At 43.3% G+C, this 19,777-nt stretch overlaps 1 protein-coding gene across 2 annotated transcripts in view; it reads left to right on the top strand.

Moving 5' to 3' along the window:
- The window catches only part of DSTYK (dual serine/threonine and tyrosine protein kinase), a 74,827-nt gene extending 57,248 nt beyond the window's left edge, over nt 1-17,579 (top strand). The window contains exons 9-13 of one of the 2 annotated variants that reach the window (XM_011957751.1): nt 404-536; nt 2,704-2,817; nt 9,300-9,414; nt 11,738-11,872; nt 12,335-17,579. In XM_011957751.1, coding sequence (XP_011813141.1) covers nt 404-536; nt 2,704-2,817; nt 9,300-9,414; nt 11,738-11,872; nt 12,335-12,522 — 685 coding nt within the window. In that variant the 3' untranslated portion in view covers nt 12,523-17,579. The remainder of the gene's footprint in view (nt 1-403; nt 537-2,703; nt 2,818-9,299; nt 9,415-11,737; nt 11,873-12,334) is intronic. The other variant, XM_011957752.1, reaches the window with a different exon arrangement.
- Nucleotides 17,580-19,777: the final 2,198 nt, after the last annotated feature.

Here is a 19,777-nt window from a genome sequence, read left to right on the forward strand (position 1 = left end):
AGAAGCCTGGTTTAGATTTTGTACCAAGAGCTACAGCATGGCCTCTCTATATTTAGGTTTCTGTGTCTAACAGACGTGTGCTCCCTTTTAGGCCTTTACTGTCTTTGCTTGCTCTTTCCCCACCATCCTAATTTCTCAGACTCATCATTCCATTTAACTTTCTTCTTTAGTCCTTAAGCCTTATCAGTTTTTAGAATCCAGGATTCTTCATCCTTGTTGAAGACTGTTAAGCCCTGTCTGCACTAAGGGCTCTGTCTACACTGAGGGCTCTATCTGCACTGAGGGCCATTACCTCTGGACCTGTCCTAAGCATGGTCTGGAAATTCTTCTCTCCTACATTCTGGCATGGCATGCAGGATTAGAGCCCAAGTCTTGTAGCCCAGACCTCTCTTCTTCCCACCAGGTCTCTGCCGAAGCATGAGCGATTGGTGGATCTCCATGGTTCAGTCATAGACTACAACTATGGTGGTGGCTCCAGCATTGCTGTGCTCCTCATTATGGAGCGGCTACACCGGGATCTCTACACAGGGCTGAAGGTAAGGAGAGAGCAAGATCCAGCTGGCAGCCAAATCCACAGGTTCCTTTCTGGCCTCTCATCCTCTCCTGTTTATTCAGAGCTTTTAGCTTTCATCAGAGATTGTTGGAGTAATTAGGCTTTATTTCATTTATTTCCAAAAACCCTTAAAGATTTCTCAGCTGGGCATGGTGGCTCACCCCTATAATCCCAGCACTTGGGGAGGCAAGGTGGGAGGATCACTTGAGTCCAGGAGTTTGAGACCAGTCTGGGCAATAGAGGGAGACCTCGTCTCTATAAAAAATTTAAAAGTTAGCTGAGTGTGGTGGCTCATACCTGTAGTCCCAGCTACTCGAGGGGACTGAGGTAGGAGGATCCCTTGCACTTAGGAGGTCAAGACTGCAATGAGCTATGATCATGCCACTGCACCCTAGCCTGGGTGACAGAGTAAGACCCTGTCTCTAAAAATAAAAATAAAAATAAATTTAAAGATTTCTCAGAACCTATTTTCACCCCATTATATACCCAAAATATTGCCATTCACCACTTGGACCCCTGTCGTGGTAGTAAAAATCTAAACTCCTTAGAAGAGCAGTACAGCTTCCTGTAACTCTGCTCTTCTTTCTCACTTTTGCTATAAGAGGATAAAGCTAGTTTTTGTTGTTTAGTCAACGGATATTTATTAGTGACTGCTTTATACAAGGTCCAGCATTAAGCATCATTAGAGGATATCAGAAGGTATAATTTGATAGGCGCTGTTAAGAGAATTGTAGTCAGTGACCATTTCAGGAAGACGTGGAGTTTGAGTTTGACAAATACACCATGATGGGTAGAATTTGGGCAGTTGGAAGGAAGAGGCCATAGCAGGGGGAAGGAACAGCTTAATGCCTAGAGCATTCAAAGGCTGGTAAGGACACTGGGCACATTGGAGCAGCTGGTTCGTTTTGGGAATCAGGAGACATAATGTGCAAAGAGATGCTGGGAACAAATTACGTAAGACCCAAAATGTTAAGAATTTCCATAGAATTCAAATTCTGTTATAGACTATGAGAAGCTACTGAAGGATTTTATCTGAGTGAAGGTGAAACCCTCAGTTGGATGTTGAGTTGCCCTTATCTAAACCACCAAGAGGGAATTAGAGAGGTTTCTTTTGTCTGTTCCCTACATAGGAGCTGAGTAGAAGGACAGAAAAGCTGACCTCAGAGTCTCTGAGTAGATCCCTTCTCACAGATTCCTCTTGGACCAGTTTATATGGAGGCTTCCAGAAGTAGGGCAGAGGAAACCTTAGAAATGCTTCCCGGAGTCATGAGGAATCAATATGATGAAGAAAATGACTCTCCAAGCAGCTTTCCCTCTTCATTTCAGAGGAGTTAAGCATTGTCTGATGTATCTTCACAAGTGAACTAGAGAATGTCCTTTGAACTTTTGAATGAGTGATGTGACATTTTCCAGTATTCAGGAGACCCTGAATTGAAGTAATATGAGTGACTTTGGTATTTGAATCCATAAAACCAAACCTGGGCTAACCAGGCCTGTAAAGCAATGGAAGTAAATCTTCCTAAGGGACCTAGAAATAGTCACTTTGAGCCTCAAGGGCAGTTCCAGAATTTGTTCAAATGTTAGAAATGAGCTCATGCCTTAGTTGTTTGTTTCTATCTGCTAGTCACATTTGAGGTTATTCATTTGGCTTAACTGCAGCCTGCAAGGGATTTTATCTGGCTTTGTCTCCTTTACAGCTTGCTCTTCTTTGCTTTTCTTCTACCTCCCTCTCCTAACTGCTTTTTTCTCCCCCCACCTTTTTTTTTTTTTTTTTGAGACAGAGTCTAGCTCTGTCACCCAGGCTGGAGTGCAGTGGCACCATCTCAGCTCACTGCAACCTCTGCCTCCTGGGTTCAAGTGATTCTCCTGCCTCAGCCTCGCAAGTAGCTGGGATTACAGGCACCTGCCACCACATCCAGCTAATTCTTTTTTGTGTTTTTAGTAGAGACAGGATTTCACCATGTTTGCCAGGCTGGTCTCGAAATTCCTGACCTTGGCCTCCGTAAGTGCTGGGATTATAGGTATGAGCCACTGTGCCCAGCTCTTCGCCCTTTTAAAAATTCACTTTTCTGTCCTGATGTGCCCAAGCATAGTCAGTTGAATCGAGGAGTTGCCTTATCATGACAAGCAAGCTCTTTTGTCTCCCCAAGGCTGGGCTGACCCTGGAGACACGTTTGCAGATAGCACTAGACGTGGTGGAAGGAATCCGCTTCCTGCACAGCCAGGGACTTGTCCATCGTGATATCAAACTGAAAAATGTGCTGGTAAGTAAGAGCTGTTTCCCCAAGATTATAGTCTACCTCTGTGACTGAGTGATTTTGGAGGGTACACGTAAATGTAAGTTAGATCCTAAGAAAAGTCCTCACAGAAAGTGTATTAGTCCATTCTCACGCTGCTAGTAAAGACATACCCAAGACTGGGTAATTTATAAAGGAAAGAGGTTTAATTGACTCACAGTTCCACAGGGCTGGAGAAGCTTCAGGAAATTTACAGTTACGGCAGAAGGGGAAGTAAACACATGCTTCTTCACATGGCAGCAACACAAAGAAGTACTGAACAAAGGAGGGTAAAGCCCCTTACAAAACCATCAGATCTCGTAAGAACTCACTATCGTGAGAAAAGCATGAGGGTGACTCCCCCCGTGATTAAATTACTTCTCACTAGGTCCCTCCCACAACACATGGGGATTATGGTAACTACAACTCAGGATGAGATTTGGGTGGGGACACAGCCAAACCATATCATTCTGCCCCTGGCCCCTCCCAGATCTCATGTCCTCACATTTCAAAACACAATCATGCCTTCTCAACAGTTGTCCAAAGTCTTAACTCATTCTGGTATTAACCCAAAAGTCCAAGTCCAAAGTTTTATCTGAGACAAGGCAAGTCCCTTCCACCTGTGAGCCTATAAAATCAAAAGCAAGTTAGTTATTTTCTACATACTATGAGGGTACAGGCATTGGATAAATACACCCATTCCAAATGGGAGAAATTGGCCAAAACAAAGGTGCTACAGGGCCCATGCAAGTCTGAAATCCAATAGGGTAGTCATTAAATCCTGAAGTTCCAAAATGATTTTCTTTGACTCCATGTCTCACATCCAGGGCATGCTGATGGAAGAGGTGGTCTCCTATGTCATTGGGCATCTTCACACCTGTGGCTTTGCAGGGTACAGCCCACTTCCTGGCTGCTTTCATGGGCTGGCATTCAGTGTCTGTGGCTTTTCTAGGCACATGGTGCAAGTTGTGTGTGGATCTACCATTCTGGGTTGTGGAAGACAGTGGCCTTCTTCTCACAGTTCCACTAGGCAGTGTCCCAGTAGAGACTTTCTGTGGGGGTTCCAACCCCACATATCCCTTCTGCATGGGCCTAACAGAGGTTCTCCATGGGGGCTCCACCCCTGCAGCAAACTTCTGCCTGGATATCCAGGCATTTTCATACATCCTCTGAAATCCAGGTAGAGATTCCCAAACCTCAACTCTTGATTTCTATGCACCTACAGGCCCACCACCACATGTAAGCTGACAAGATTTGGGGCTTGCACCCTCTGAAGCAATGGCCTGAGCTATGTGTTGGCCCCTTTTAGCCACAACTGGAACTGAAGCAGCGGGGATGCAGGGCACCATGTCCCAAGGCTGCACAGAGCAGGGGGGCCCTGGGTCCAGCTCACAGAACCATTTTTCCCTCCTAGACCTCCAGGGGTCACAGGAGGGCCTGCTGTGAAGGTCTCTGACATGCCCTGGAGAAATTTTCCCCATTGTCTTGCTGGTTAATATTTGGCTCCTCGTTACTTATGAAAATATCTGCAGCGGGCTTGAATTTCTCCCGAGAAAATAGGTTTCCTTTTCTTTCTTTCTTTCTTCTTCTTTTTTTTTTTCTGAGATGGAGTCTTGCTCTGTTGCCCAGGCTAGAGTGCAATGGTGCTATCTCAACTCACTGTAACCTCCACCTCCCAGGCTCAAGCAATTCTCCTGCCTCAGCCTCCCAAGTAGCTGGAATTACAGGCACTTGCCATCACGCTGGGCTAATTTTTGTATTTTTAGTAGAGACGGGGTTTTGCCATATTGGTCAGGCTGGTCTCCAACTCCTGACCTCAAGTGATCCGCCCACCTTGGCCTCCCAAAGTACTGGGATTATAGGTGTGAGCCACTGTGCCCAGCCAGAAAATAGGTTTTCTTTTCTATGACATTGTCAGACTGCAAATTTTTCAAACTTTTATGCTCTGCCTCCTCTTCAACACTTTGCTGCTTAGAAATTTCTTCTGGGGTGGGCATGGTGGCCCACACCTGTAATCCCAGCACTTTGGGAGACCGAGGTGGGTGGATCATCTGAGGTCAGGAGTTTGAAGCCAGCCTGGCCAACGTGGTAAAACCCCATCTCTACTAAAAATAAAAAATTAGCCGGGTGTGGCACACACCTGTAGTCCCAGCTACTTGGGAGGCTGAGGCAGGAGAATTGCTTGAACCTAGGAGGTGGAGGTTGCAGTGAGCTGAGATTGCACCACTACACTCCAGCCTGGGTGACAGAGCAAGACTCTGTCTCTAAATAAATAAATAAATAAATAAATAAATAAATTTCTTCCACCAAATACCCTAAGTCATCTCTCTCAAGTTCAAAGTTCCACAGATCTCTAGGGCAGGGGTAAAATGCCTCCAGTCTCCTTGCATAGCAATAGTGACCTTTATTCCAGTTCCCAACAAGTTCCTTATTTCCATCTGAGACCACCTTACCCTGGACGTCATTGTTGATATCACTATCAGCATTTTGGTCAAAGCCATTCAACAAGTCTCTAGGAAGTTCCAAACTTTCCCACATTTTCCTGTCTTCTTCTGAGCCCTCCAAACTGTTCCAGCCTCTGCCTGTTACCCAGTTCCAAAGTCGCTTCCACAATTTCATGTATCCTTACAGCAGCAGCCCACTCTTGGTACCAATTTACTGTGTTAGTCCATTCTCACGCTGCTAATAAAGGCATACCTGAGACTGGGTAACTTATAAAGGAAAGAAGGTTAATTGACTCACAGTTCCGCAGGGCTGAAGAGGCCTCAGGAAGCTTACAATCATGGTGGAAGGAGAAGCAAACATGTCCTCCTTCACATGGTGGCAGCAAGGAGAAGTGCCGATCAAAAGGGGGAAAAGCACCTTACCTCCCATCAGGTCCCTCCCATGACACACAGGGATTATGGGAGTTAGCAATTCAAGATGCAATTTGGATGGGGACAAACCGTATCAGAAAGTAGTAGAGTTAACAGCATGGTGAAAGATGGTATGTGAGACTTAAAGCTTAGGGAGGAGTTTTATCATACACTTAGCTGATACTGTGTAAGGTTTTTTCCCCCTACACTGTTTTGAAAAATGTTAAACTTATGGAAGAGTGGTACAATGAAGATCCATATACCCTTTACCCAAATTCATATTCTCTTTTTTCCAAAATGTGCACTCTCTCTTTCTCTCTATATGTGCACACACACACACACACACGTGTGCATACTTTTTTACTGAGCTATATGAAATTCAGTTACAAGGGCAGGCACAGTGGCTCATGCCTGTAATCTGAGCACTTTGGGAGGCCAAGGTGGGTGAATCACCTGAGGTCAGGAGTTCAAGACCAGCCTGGCCAACATGATAAAACCCTGTTTCTACAAAAAATACAAAAAAAAAAAAAAAAAATTAGCCAGGCATGGTGGTGCACACCTGTAGTCCCAGCTACTGAGGAGGTTGAGGCAGGAGAATCACTTGAACCTGGGAGGCAGAGGTTGCAGTGAGCCAAGATTGTGCCCTGCACTCCAGCCTGGTGACAGAGTGAGACCCTGCCACAAAAAAAAAAAAAAAAGTAACAGAAAACACTTTATTCCTAAGTACTTCATCATGTATCTCCTAAGAAAAAGGATATCATTCTACATAAAGTGTCATTATTATACCCAAGAAATTTAACATTGATACAATACTATTATTTAATATTTAATCTATATTAACATTTTTCAGTTGTCCCAAATATGTTTAGTTGCCCTAAATATGGTATGTTTGTTTGTTTGATACAGGATCCAATCCAGGAAATATATAGTATATTTTGTTGTCATGTTTCTTTAGTCTCCTTTAATCTAGAATAGTCTTTCTGCCTTTGAGGAGTCTGGGCCTTGTTATTGCTTAAGGTTTGATCAGAGATGTAGGATGAAGGCTGAGATGGGTAAATGTACCTTAAATGGTGAGATGCTCATGAACTCACTAGTCCTGTAATTTGAATTGTAAAGAATCTTTTGATCTATTCCTCTTGAAAGTATACTGGCATGTCATTCAGTTGTTTCTGGCAATACTTAAATGATGTATGAAGATGACAGCAATTTAGGGGAAGGGAACAGTCTCCCTAAAATTGACAGCCGAAACCTAAAGGCTGATCAATAGCCAAATTAGACAGACTTATTCTCTTCAACCTTTAGGAAAGGAAACTACAGGGACTTTAGGAAACTCTCCTCGGCTGACCAGAGGACCTCAACTTTCTGCTCTGGGGTCAGGAGGAGAGTCAGGCTCTGAAGTGTTTCCCTGGTGTCCTTCCATGGACCTGTACTTTCTATTCTTCCAGGGTTTTTTAGGACCTTCATATGTACCAGGCACTGTGCTAAGCACTGGGGATACAAAGATGAAAACGGCAATCCCTGCCCTCATGTGGCTTATAGTATGGGGAAGAAGACAGTACAGGTTGAGTATTCCTAATCCAAAAATTACAAATCCAAAATGCTCCATAATCCGAAACTTTCTGAGCACTGACATGACCCTCAAAGAGAATGCTCACTGGAGCATTTTGGATTTTTAATTAGAGGTGTTGAATCAGCAAGTATAATGGATATATTCCAAAATCTGGGGAAAAAAAATGAAATTCAAAACACTTCTGGTTCTAAGCCTTTCAGATAAGGGATATTCAACCTGTAATGGAAATGAACCTGGAGACAGGAAGGTTGGCGGCAGGATTTATGAAGTACAGTCATGCACTGCATAATGACATTTTGGTCAGTGAGACCACATATACAATGTAGTCCCATAAGATTATAATGGACTGGCTAGGTGTGGTGGATCATGCCTGTAATCCCAGCACTTTGGGAGGCCGAGGCAGGCGGATCACCTGAGGTCGGGAGTTCGAGACCAACCTGACCAACATGGAGAAACCCTGTCTATACTAAAAATACAAAATTAGCTGGGCGTGGTGGCGCATGCCTGTAATCCCAGCTACTCAGGAGGCTGAGGCAGAATAGCTTGAACCCGAGAGGCAGAGGTTGCGGTGAGCCAAGATCGTGCCATTGCACTCCAGCCTGGGCATCAAGAGCAAAACTCTGTCTCAAAAAAACAAAAATAAACAAAAAAGATTATAATGGACTAAAAAATTCCTATTGCCTAGTGACATCATAGCTGTTGTAATGTTGCAGCACAGTGCAATACACGTGTGGTGATGCTTGTGTAAACCTACTGATATAAAAGAATAGCACAATTATGTACGGTATATATTTGATAATAAACAGCTATGTTACTGGTTTATATATTTACTGTACTATACTTTTTATCTTTTTATACCTTTTAGATACTCTAAAAAGTGTAGTACAGTAAATATATAAACTAGTAAGGATAGCCTCGGGCAGGACCTTAGGACGAACTCCAGAAGAAGGTGTTGCTATCATAGGAAGTGACAGCTCCATGTGTGTTATTGTCCTTGAAGACCTTCCAGTGGGACAGGATGTGGAAGTGGAAGACAGTGATATAGATGATCTTGACCCCATGCAGGCCTAGGCTAATATGTCTGTGTTTTAGTTCTTAACAAAAAAGTTTTAAAAGCTAGAAAAAAAAAAAAAAGAAAGCCTATAACCAGCCTAGACAACAGAGAAAGACCCCATCTCTACTAAAAATCAAAAAATTATCCCGGCATGATGGCATACAACCATAGTCTTTGCTGGTCAGGAAGCCAAGGTAGGAAAATCCCTTGAGCCCAGAAGTTCAAGGCTCCCTTGAGCTGTGATCGTGCCACTGCACTCCAGCCTGGACGACAGAGCACAGCCCTGTCTCTTAAAAAAAAAATAAATATATATATATATATATATTTGTACAGCTATACAATGTGTGTTGTAAGCTAAGTGTTTATTGCAAGAGTCAAACAAAAAGCTTAAAAAATTAAAAAGTTTATAAAGTAAAATTACAGTAAGTAGAGGTTGATTTATTATTGAAGAAAAACTTTTAAAAATATAGTGTAGCCTAAATATACAGTGTTTATAAAGCCTACAGTAGTGTACAGTAATGTCCTAGGCCTTCACATTCACTCACCACTCGCTCACTGACTCACCCAGAGCAACTTCCACTTCTGCAAGCTCCATTCATTATAAATGCCCTCTACAGGTATACCAAATATTTTTTATACCGTATTCTTACTGTACCTTTTCTTGGTTTAAGTATGTTTAAATACACAAATACCATTGTGTTACAGTTGCCTATGGTATTCAGTACAGTAACACACTGTACAGGTTTGTAGCCTGGTAGCAAAAGACCATACTATTAATACGTAGCCTAGGTGTGTAGCAAGTATACCATCTAGGTTTGTGTAAGCACAGTCTGGTGTTTGTACAAGGACAAAATCACCTGACAACTCATTTTTCAGAGCATAATCCTGTCCAGTGACACTACTTTGAGGTACCTACCTTTGAGGTTGGGTATGCAGCACTGCTGTGTGCAGGATCAGAAACAAGGTGACTCTTGCCCTGCTTTGTTGGCAGCTGGATAAGCAGAACCGTGCCAAGATCACTGACTTAGGATTCTGCAAGCCAGAGGCCATGATGTCAGGCAGCATTGTGGGGACACCAATCCATATGGCCCCTGAACTTTTCACAGGTAAGGCTGGAGGGCAGGCAGTGGGTCTGGGTAGGGTGTATTACTTTAATCCTGAGTGCTACCCCTTGAGCTCGTTTCTACAATCACTACTGGCAGGTCTAGCACAGGCAAGGGAGAAACCAGATCAGGGGAGACCTACCTAAGGCAAGTAGCAGGGAAATTGAAGAGGTAGAGGAGTAAGAAAGAAAAAGTACAAATGGGAATCACCATTTGGACATCTCTCTGGGTTATTCGTGCCATAATTGCCATAATCAGCCAATTATTTAATCATAAAGTATTGATTGAATAACTCCTGTGTGATAGGAGTTGTCCTTTATCATTAAAGAACTTACAGTTGACACAGAGATATATTGAGAGGTAAAATAGGAAGCAGTATAACACAACGTATGATTAAGTGCTAAATTAAGTGCTATATGATGTACTGTTGGTGTCTAGAGAAGGAATAAATGAAGGTGGAAATGTTTAGTGGTTTTGTGATGAAGGTGAGATTTTGAGTAGAACTTGAGTCAGATCTGGGAAATTGGTAGGTGGGAAGGGAAATCATTTATTAAGTATACACCTTGAGTTAAGCAGTATGGGTAGGTTTTTCATGTATTTTGTTTAATTCTGTGATGATGATGAATTTTTGTGTCCATTCAATGGATAAAGTTGAGACCAGACTGATGAAGAAACCTACTCCCAAAAACATTGAGCTAAAAGGTAATGGACCTGTGATTTAAGTCTAGGACTTTCTGTTTCCATAGTACAACCCTGTAGCATAAAGGAGAGAAAATTCTGGAGGCTAAAGAAGGGGAAATGAAGAAAATCACAGAATAGAAATAAGCGTGACAGGAAAGAAATCCATTTGGGGAACAGTAGCAAACAAGATTGGAGATAAAATACATTGAGCTTGAAATTCCCACAGAAAAATCAAGGCTTGTTGTGCAAGACTTAAGGAGCTACTGAGCTTTTGAGTAGGAGACAAAGGAAAATGTTGATGAAGATGAGCTTTAGCAACAGTAGGTAAAGATGATTTGGGAGGAACCAAGGTAAGGCCAGATAGCTGGTCTTCTATGATTTTCTCCATGATTAAGGTGGTGTTAGTGCGGAAACAAACAAATGTGAGAAATTTAGATTAATTCAGAGGAAGAGTGAACAAGATTTTGGTGCTAACTTGATACAGTTAGTGAACAGAAAAGAATGACTAAAAGATGACTGCAAGGTTTTGAGCCCAAGTGATAGGAATGATTGTTCCATTGCTAGCAAAGATAGAAAGGTAGTCATTAGTATTGGTAAGAGTTAAAATTAGCAATATATTTAAATTTCTTTCATATCATGTATGAATCTTCCCCCAGCCCTTCACTGGGTGATACATGTAAGGATTAGGTGTTAGTGAGACAGCTGTAGCCGTATTCAACATCTGAACTAAGTAGACAGTCATCATTTTTCTTTCTCTAGATTTACTTAACAACAACAAAAAAAACTTTCAGCCAGGCACGGTGGTTCACGCCTGTAATCCCAGCACTTTGGGAGGCCAAGGCGGGTGGATCACTGAGGTCAGGAGTTCAAGACCAGCCTGACCAATATGGAGAAACCCCGTCTCTACTAAAAATACAAAATTAGCCGGGTGTGGTGGTGCCTGCCTGTAATCCCAACTATTCGGGAGGCTGAGGCAGAATCGCTTGAACCCGGGAGGCGGAGGTTGTGGTGAGCCGAGATCATGCTACTGCACTCTAGCCTGGGCAACAAGAGCAAAACTCTGTCTCAAAAAAAAAAAAAAGAAGAAACTTTCTAATCCTACTGCTGTTACTCTATTTTGGTTACTTCATACTTAAATTTCTTTTATTGTTTCTATTACAGTCCACCCTATTGCTGTCAGAATCATCTTTCTAAAATACTATATTCTTCATGTCACCTCCTACTCTAAAACATAAATGACTTCCTGCTGCCCACTAAATCCAGACTCTTGTACCTGACTTTAAAAATTATTATATTCTGGTTTCAACATACCTACCCACCTGTATTTCCAACTTTATTTCCTTAATTTTTTGTGATTAATCTTTTTGACTGTCCTAGCAGAATGACAGGCCTTATTTTCCCTTTCCTTTGTCAGGTTCTAGGCTTGGCTCTCTTAGTATTGAGCTGTGACCTCCCAATGTCTTACTTGATTGTATTGTAAAATGGGCATTATAAATGTGCCCTGCCCACCTGGCAGGGTTGTTATTGAGAGATAATAGATGTTAAAAGCTTTGGAAAAAGCCAACCCTCTACTGAGGCAAGATGGTGTGGATGCTGCTGCCTGACTCTCCGCGGCTCATTATGTTTCATCCTTTCTTGCCATCAGGGAAGTACGATAATTCCGTGGATGTCTACGCTTTTGGAATTCTTTTCTGGTATATCTGCTCAGGCTCTGTCAAGCTCCCTGAGGCATTTGAGAGGTGTGCTAGCAAAGACCATCTCTGGAACAATGTGCGAAGGGGTAAGAGCCATAAGTACTACCTTGTCCTAACTCCCCTGGCTAGCGCAGACTGAGCCCAGGCAATGTCACCCAGCCTCCTGTCATCCTATCTGGCTACTCCATAGCAGGGCCATAGATACATTTAAACTGTCATGAATCCAGAAAACATATTTAAGTCAACCTTTGCTTCCAGTCAACTCTCTATTGAACTATCTCAAAAAGCCTTTTTAAAAAAATGTCCAGTTCTTCAACTTCATATGCCAGTGTGTTCCAGTTTTTCTTTTCTTTTTCTTTCTTTCTTTTTTTTAAAAAATTATTCTTATTGTTAGGTTCTAACCTAGATGTTTGCAATTGAAGTCAAAACTCCTTACATTCTTTAGTATTCTGAGCCCCACTGGGAATTCAGCCTTTGAGCTGGTCACGCCTCTTTGTATGTGCTGGGCCCCTCTCACTGTGGTCTTGTTTCCATGCTCCTTTCTCTAGGGGCTCGCCCAGAACGTCTTCCTGTGTTTGATGAGGAGTGCTGGCAGTTGATGGAAGCCTGTTGGGATGGCGACCCCTTGAAGAGGCCTCTCTTGGGCATTGTTCAGCCCATGCTCCAGGGCATCATGGATCGGCTCTGCAAGTCCAATTCTGAGCAGCCAAACAGAGGACTAGATGATTCTACTTGAAAGCAAAGACCTTTCTTTTTCACTCTCTAGTTCTTTCCTTCCCCCTCACCTTTTGGCCATGGGGAGAATTTGACATTTATTCACTATAGGACACACTCCCAAGGGAACTGGTGCTTGCTGGGAAACTTGAAACCTTCCCAGGCAGGGATGACTCCTGGATAGTGAAGAGTTGAATGACTGAGCATATTCAGCAGCTCACTGAAGCGCCAAGCTATTCCTTTAGCAAAAAAGTGTCTAAGATGTGTAAAAGCTGAGGAATGTGATGTTCTGGCCTCACAAATGAAAAGGAGGCAGATGTTACCATTGTCTATTCACTGTATATGCTTCTAAGACAACAAGCAGGACACTGCAGTGGCAATAGTGTTAAAAAGTCTCATTCTCATGATTTTTGGCTCTAGCTAGGAATAGTTTAGTCAGGACTCAGAAAATTTGAACTTAGTTCTGGGATTATGAAAACATGGGGACAAAAACAGTAACTTGTGGATGTCTGGTTCCTGCTGTCTGCAGCCAGGGATCTCAGGTTGCAATGGTCAGAAGTCCCAGTGAGGTAGCTAGAAACAGAGCTATCTGTTCCTCATAGTGCCAGTGTGTTTACATTTATAGGACCACATATCCCTGGTTTCTGGGGGAGGGTTTCACTGTTACATCACCAAAAGGCCCTGAAAAAAGTAAAAAAAAAAAAAAGAGAGGCCGGGCTTGGTGGCTCTCGCCTGTAATCCCAGCACTTTGGGAGGCTGAGGCGGGCAGATCATAAGGTCCAGAGTTTAAGAGCAGCCTGGCCAACATGGTGAAACCCCATCTCTACTAAATATACAAAAAATCAGCTGGGCATAGTGGTACATGCCTGTAATCCTAGCTACTGGGGAGTCTGAGGCAGGAGAATCGCTTGAACCTGGGAGGCGGAGGTTGCAGTGAGCTGAGATCGTGCCACTGTACTTCAGCCTGGGCGACAGGGTGAGACTCTGTCTCAAAAAAAAAAAAAAAAAAGAATGTGTGTGCATATATGTGTGTGTATATGTATATACATGTGTGTGTGTCTATATCTCTATATATAGACACACACACAGAAGTTATTGGATTTAGAGTTACTGCTAACCCCAGAACAGAATCTGTTCTTTTACCTTTGAGTCTTTTCTTTTGTTTACCTCTTCTCATCTCAAAGTGGGAAAGCTCCAGATAACGTGGTACGTAGGAGTGAGTGTCTGAGCAAAACCAACCCAGTGCGAAGTATTTGGGTGAGACCTGAGAGGTGGGAGATGATTGGAGGCCATGGCCTGTGTACAAACATACTGGAAGAAAACGAGCTTGTTTTTAAAACTTAACATAATCAGAAACTTTTCTTTTTGTGTTTCAATCTAACACGCTGACGTTTTTAAAATTTGATCAGTGAGCTTTCTAACCAAGATTTCTCCTGCAATTTGTTCCTTCTTTTTACCTTATTTTAAATATAATCGGTTAGAAGAAAAAAAGAAGCACACGAAAGAGAAAAACCCTCCTCTGGTAGTTCTGTGTGTGTGCCCCTCACCCGTATGCTAGTGTCTGGGAAGTTTCCCTGAAAGGTGGGAGGCGGGTGGGTGGTCTTTTGGAGAGTTCCTCATGAAGTGTGCTTGAGGAAAGAAATTCTGATTCTAGGCAGAGGAAGGGGAACAACTTAAATATTGGTGCATCTCAGATGCACTTCTTCAAGCCTTCCTCAACCAAACTGATCCATTAGATTCAGAAAAACAGGTAGACAAGGAAGTAGACAGTGGAAGTGAGTAGTCTCCCTCCATCTGCCTAATCCCCAATAACTGTGGTCTGGCCCCTGTGTCCAGCCCCAGAGTTTGTAGAACAGGTCCCCAAGTAGGTGTATAAGATGAGTTGCAAATTAGCCGGGCATGGTGGTGCGGGCATGGTGGTGCGCGCCTGTAGTCCCAGCTACTCGGGAGTCTGAGGCAGGAGAATTGCTGGAACCTGGGATGCGGAGATTGTGGTGAGCCGAGATCGCGCCACTGCACTCCAGCCTGGGCAACAGAGTGAGACTCCATCTCAAAAAAGAAAAAGAAAAAGATGAGTTGCACATTTGCTGCTGGGATTTTCTGAGGCTTGTTTATGACAGAATGACCATCTTTTAAATATTAATGGAATATAAATGGAGTCTATAATGGGTCTTTCATATAACTTTTAACTCTTTGGCTATCCTGGGCTCCGATCATGATACGTTTGAGCATAGTAGCTCCCTAAACTCTCGCAACCTTTCAGAAACTCCACATAGTGCTAATAACCTTTTTACCTGCAAATGATAAAGTAACTGACTCAGTGTCTTTGGACTCTGTAGGCTTTAGCCTTGTTTTGGTAGGATGTTCAGTACATTTGAATTTTTACCACCTATTTAGCTATACTTCAAGTACTCTATTCTCTGCACTAACTCACTTGTCCTTCTGGGAACTATGATGGGGCTTCAAGGGAGTCAGGTGTCAAGAGAGGAGGGGTAAGTACTCTCTACTTGCTGGAAAATCATTGTCTAAGTCTGTTGTCTATGAAATTTTAGGAAAAGTCTTACATAGTTCCCTTTCCAGACTGTCTTCTTTTGACTCTAGCTATAATCATAAGTCTGTGCTTCCATTATGAAGGTCACATTCCTAGCATTCTTTGGAAGTCTTAGCTCATACTCCCATTCACATATGGGAGGTTAGATTTTTTTCGTCTACCCAGAGTCCCTTTTTAGTTTACCCCACGGCTTAGTCTGCGATCAGATGCCAGTTCTCTAGCAGATTCCCCAACAGTTTTTTCCCCAATGGGGAGGGTGAAAGGGAGGGACTAATGTAAGTAAGGAGATGAGTAGTTGTGTTACAGTTCATTTTCTTAAAAAAAGTATTTTGAGAAAAGGTGCAAAATATTCTTGAAAGTCTCTAGGCCAGCCAAAATCCATATATGGATATTTGGGGATGTTATTTAAATACTCAGCAGGCTGAGTGCAGGTATACGTGTGTATAATGTGTGTATACTTTGCTTTTGTTTTATAACATTGTCAGCTAATTTTGGTTTCTTTGTTCCTTGGCATCCATTCTTATGATAAGTGATGGAATGCCATGAAACGTACTGTATTGTATATTACTTGGGAGGACACTAGGTTTTCAAAGAAGTCTGGCAGCACTTGGCTTATAGAGGGCCCAGCATGACCAAAGTCCTGAAGATTTTACCTCCCAGCTTTGGTTGTACGTGTTCCCAAGTGGTGAGGTGAGATTGTGGCTGGAGGAGGAAAAAGGATGACGTGAAAGAATGACCCTTACTGTGTTCTGTCCTTCTAATCAGCATAATTAGGGCAGCTTACCCCAGCATGAAAATGATGACCTGGCCATTTTTAATGGCCAGAGCTTGAAGTCTGGTCTCTCATTTTGTTTCAGAAATGAGGCCTTCCTGCAGAGCAGTCAGGGGAAATGGTGGAGCCTGGGACCCTGGAATGGCTGACCCTGGGCCTAGAGAGCTGATGGCAAGGGCTGTCTGGCCTGGCTCATTTGGGTGGGGTTTCCCCAGGCATACCTTAGTTCCCTGATCCTCTGCAAAGAGTAGCTCATTGACTGAGCAAGCGCTTCACAGGAGGACTGTGCTGGTTGTTCCCAGACCAAAGAGGGTCACTTTTGACTCCATCAACTTCAAGGGGACAGAGCCTAGGCAGCTTCTCCTAATTTTTAACACTAAAATTCAAGGAAGCAGTGGAGGAAAGAATGCATTACTACCACAGATAGAAATAGGGGACTCGTCGAACTCTCAACTAGTACCTGTCAGCTCTCAAGTGCATTTTTGTGTCTTTGCTTGAGCTGCCAAAGAAGGGTCAGTCACAAAGTATTCTTCCTAATGGAAGAAGTGCCTCGGGGTTGCAGGGCTTCAAAGTGACAACTGCACTGAATGACACTTTATATTTTGGCTTTGGCTTATTATTTAGCACTGGGAGGCCTGGGGGGAATTGGTGATTACAGTAGCACTTTGGGAAGTTAAAGGCCCCTTTGGGCTTGCTTTGGAGAGATGATGGCATGCTTGGTATTCCATTTGGATAATCAGGAAACCTCCCTAGTCCATCCATATTGCATCAGAGTGGGATTAACAACCCTGGAAGAGTCCACTGCCAAAAGTGTAGTTGCTTTCCTTGAGTTTCCAAAGCTTTTGGATTTTCTGGATCAAGTAACCCACTTTTTAAAACCTGAGGTCAGGAGTTCAAGACCAATCTGTAACATGGTGAAACCCCGTCTCTATTAAAAATAGAAAAAATTAGCCAGGCATGGTGGCGGGCATCTATAGTCCCAGCTACTCAGGAGGCTGAGGTAGGAGAATTGCTTGAACCCAGGAGACAGAGGCTGCAATGAGCCGAGAACACACCACTGCACTCCAGCCTGGGTGGCAGAGCAAGACTCCATTTCAAAAAAAAAAGAAAAAAGAAAAAGAAGGTTAATCCTTCCAAATATGGAGGTGGGATGAATAGGGCTTGTTTGATGTTGAAGTGGGTAAGGAGGGAGTGGCCTTGGGACACTTGTATTCCAAACTCCCCTGGAGGTTTCCAGTAGCACTACTGTTCTTAAAAGGGTTTTATTTTTAACTTTATCTGTTTTGTTAACATCCAGTCCAATTGAGGTGATCTCAGAGGTGCATCAGGACACCAAGCACTGGGGAGGCCACCTTGCCCAGATGGTTGAAAAGAAAATTGGTCTGGACAGCCTGTTGTCTTTTGTCTTCATGTAATGTCGTTTGTTTGTTTTAAAGGACTAATGTTTGTTACAGTGTTAAATAAAGGTGTAACATACTAAGTGTGTAGAATAAAAGTGCAATAACAAAAGAAAATGACTTTCGCACACACTTCAGTCTTTATCCTCTCTCCTTTCTTGTGCTACCTGGCTCTTTCCATAATACTGTTACAGCAGGACTGTGGTAATTGTGTGCATTTTGAAGAGATGCAACTCGGGGTTAATCTTCATTCATGTAAATTTGAAGGGTTGGGTTTGGTTTTATAGAGTATTCTATATACTTGTTGGGTTACACAAATACTAGATGTGCTGTATAATAAAGATCACATTAACGTTTTAGGTTTCTATCTGTTTGGCTTTGGTTTTCCCTTACCTCACTACCCATAGTAACAGGACATTCCCTAATCCATTCCATTTCCACTGGTGACCTGCAGTCGGATGTCTTTCAGTTTGCCTTAGGGGAGATGGATGGAACATGTTCCTCTCCCATCAGGGGCCCTCCCCAGCCACCATGGCTCTTGGCCTCTGGGTACTTTACATCACCACTACTGGAGGGTGGGGCAAGGGAATGGGAAATAGGATAGCAGAGAAAAGGGGTGAGATGATAGCGATGTATCTTCCAGAGCCTATCCTGGGTGACATGCTTTTTTCCAGCTGCTTTTAAGCACAAACCTGCAGTATTGTGAGTTCATATATGAACCTAGCTACTCTTTATTACACTGTGAGGGAACTTGGCACATAATCTTATGCTGGCCTATCTGCATGTAGTGTATTTTGAATTTTCTATTTAGGCTCACCCCAGCGCTGAGATTTGCTTACTCAGCAGTGCCTGACAGGCACCACCATGGGCCACCGCCAAGAGACAGGCACTACCTCTAGTCACCAGGGAAGGTCAGCGTGCAACATGAGGTGCGTTTGCTTTGGTTTGTTTTTTGTTATCATACCCATGTCTGGCTTACACGTGTGGCTGTCATTTTTTGCTGTAACTACTTTTGGTTTGACTGCAACACAAGGTTAGCCAGCAGATGGCAGCATATCTTACGTAGTTGGTGTGTTCTGCTCCTTGATCTCAGTGGTTCTCAGTCCATACCCACACAGTATTCATTTAATGCAGCTGAAGCCGGTTAGCTCAGTTGGTTAATGCTAATAATGCAGATAAGCCTTTTTTATTTTTATTTTTATTTTTATTTTGGAGACAGTGTCTTGCTCTTGCTGTTGCCCAGGCTGGAGTGCGGTGGCACAAGCATGGCTCACGGTAGCCTCGACCTCCTGGGCTCAAGCAATCTTCCTGCTTCAGCCTCCTGAGTACCTGGACCATAGATGCACACCATCATGCCTGGCTGTTTTTGTTTGTTTAAGGATAGGGTCTGGCTATGTTGCCCAGGCTGGTCTCAAACTCCTAGGCTCAAGCAATCCTCCTGCCTCAGCCTCCCAAAGTGCTGGTATTACAGGTGTGAGCCATGCACCCAGCCCAGATAAGCCTCTTAACACTTGTAAAACTCTGGTAACTCCAGCCACCCTTCACAGTTAAATATATCCCATCTTATATGCATATGCCCTGTATTTTCCTAGGAAGTTCAGTGTGACTGAGTTCTCTTAACCTCTTCCTTTGCCCTTATTACTTTGGAAAAAAATAGCTTTTGGTGTACACATTTTCAGATTGGGCATGCTTTTTCAAGAACACGTCCCTCAGTAGTCATGTGCCCTGAGTAGCGCAACTTGGGTGGCCTTCCCGACCCTGTATTTGGGTGGGATTCAGGCTTCTGAACATTATTAAATTCAACCTCAAAATTTCTGCCTTTAGTAGAATCCCAAGGGTCCATGAAGTGCTAACTGAATGGCCTCCTTTGGAGTGCAGTTACTATGGGGAGACACGCACTGAGTGAGGCCTCTTGTGGCCCTTCTAGGGAGAGCCTATACCTTGGTATATTTTATTTTTATTTTTATTTTTTTGAGATAGAGTCTCACTCTCTCTCCCAGGCTGGAGTGCAATGGTGTGATCTCAGCTCACTGCAACCTTGCCTCCCGGGTTCAAGCTATTCTCCTGCCTCACCCTCCCAAGTAGCTGGGATTACAGGCGTACACCACCATGCCTGGCTAATTTTTGTATTTTTAGTGGAGACAGGGTTTTGCCATATTGGTCAGGCTGGTCTCAAACCCCTGACCTCAGGTGATCTGGCCTCCCAAAGTGCTGGGATTACAGGCATGAGCCACCACGCCCGGCCCCTTGAAGTTAGCATTTCAAATCCATGAAAAAAACAGATCAGTCAGTAAAGTTGGCTATCCCCTTGTTTTAGTCTTTTCCTGCTACTATAACAAAATACCACAGACCAGGTAATTTATAAATAATAGATTTATTTCTCATAGTTTTAGGAGCTGGGAAGTTCATGATTGAGGCGCCAGCAGAGTCAGTATCTGGTAAGGACTGCTCTGTGCGTCCAAGATAGCACCTTGTTGCTGCGTCCTTCAGGAGACTAACACTGTTCTCACATGGCAGAAGAGATGGAAGAACTAGGCAGCCCTCTGAGCCTCTTTAT

Source organism: Colobus angolensis, unplaced genomic scaffold (genome assembly GCF_000951035.1).
Source record: "Colobus angolensis palliatus isolate OR3802 unplaced genomic scaffold, Cang.pa_1.0 Scaffold449, whole genome shotgun sequence".
Taxonomy (NCBI): Eukaryota; Metazoa; Chordata; class Mammalia; order Primates; family Cercopithecidae; genus Colobus; species Colobus angolensis.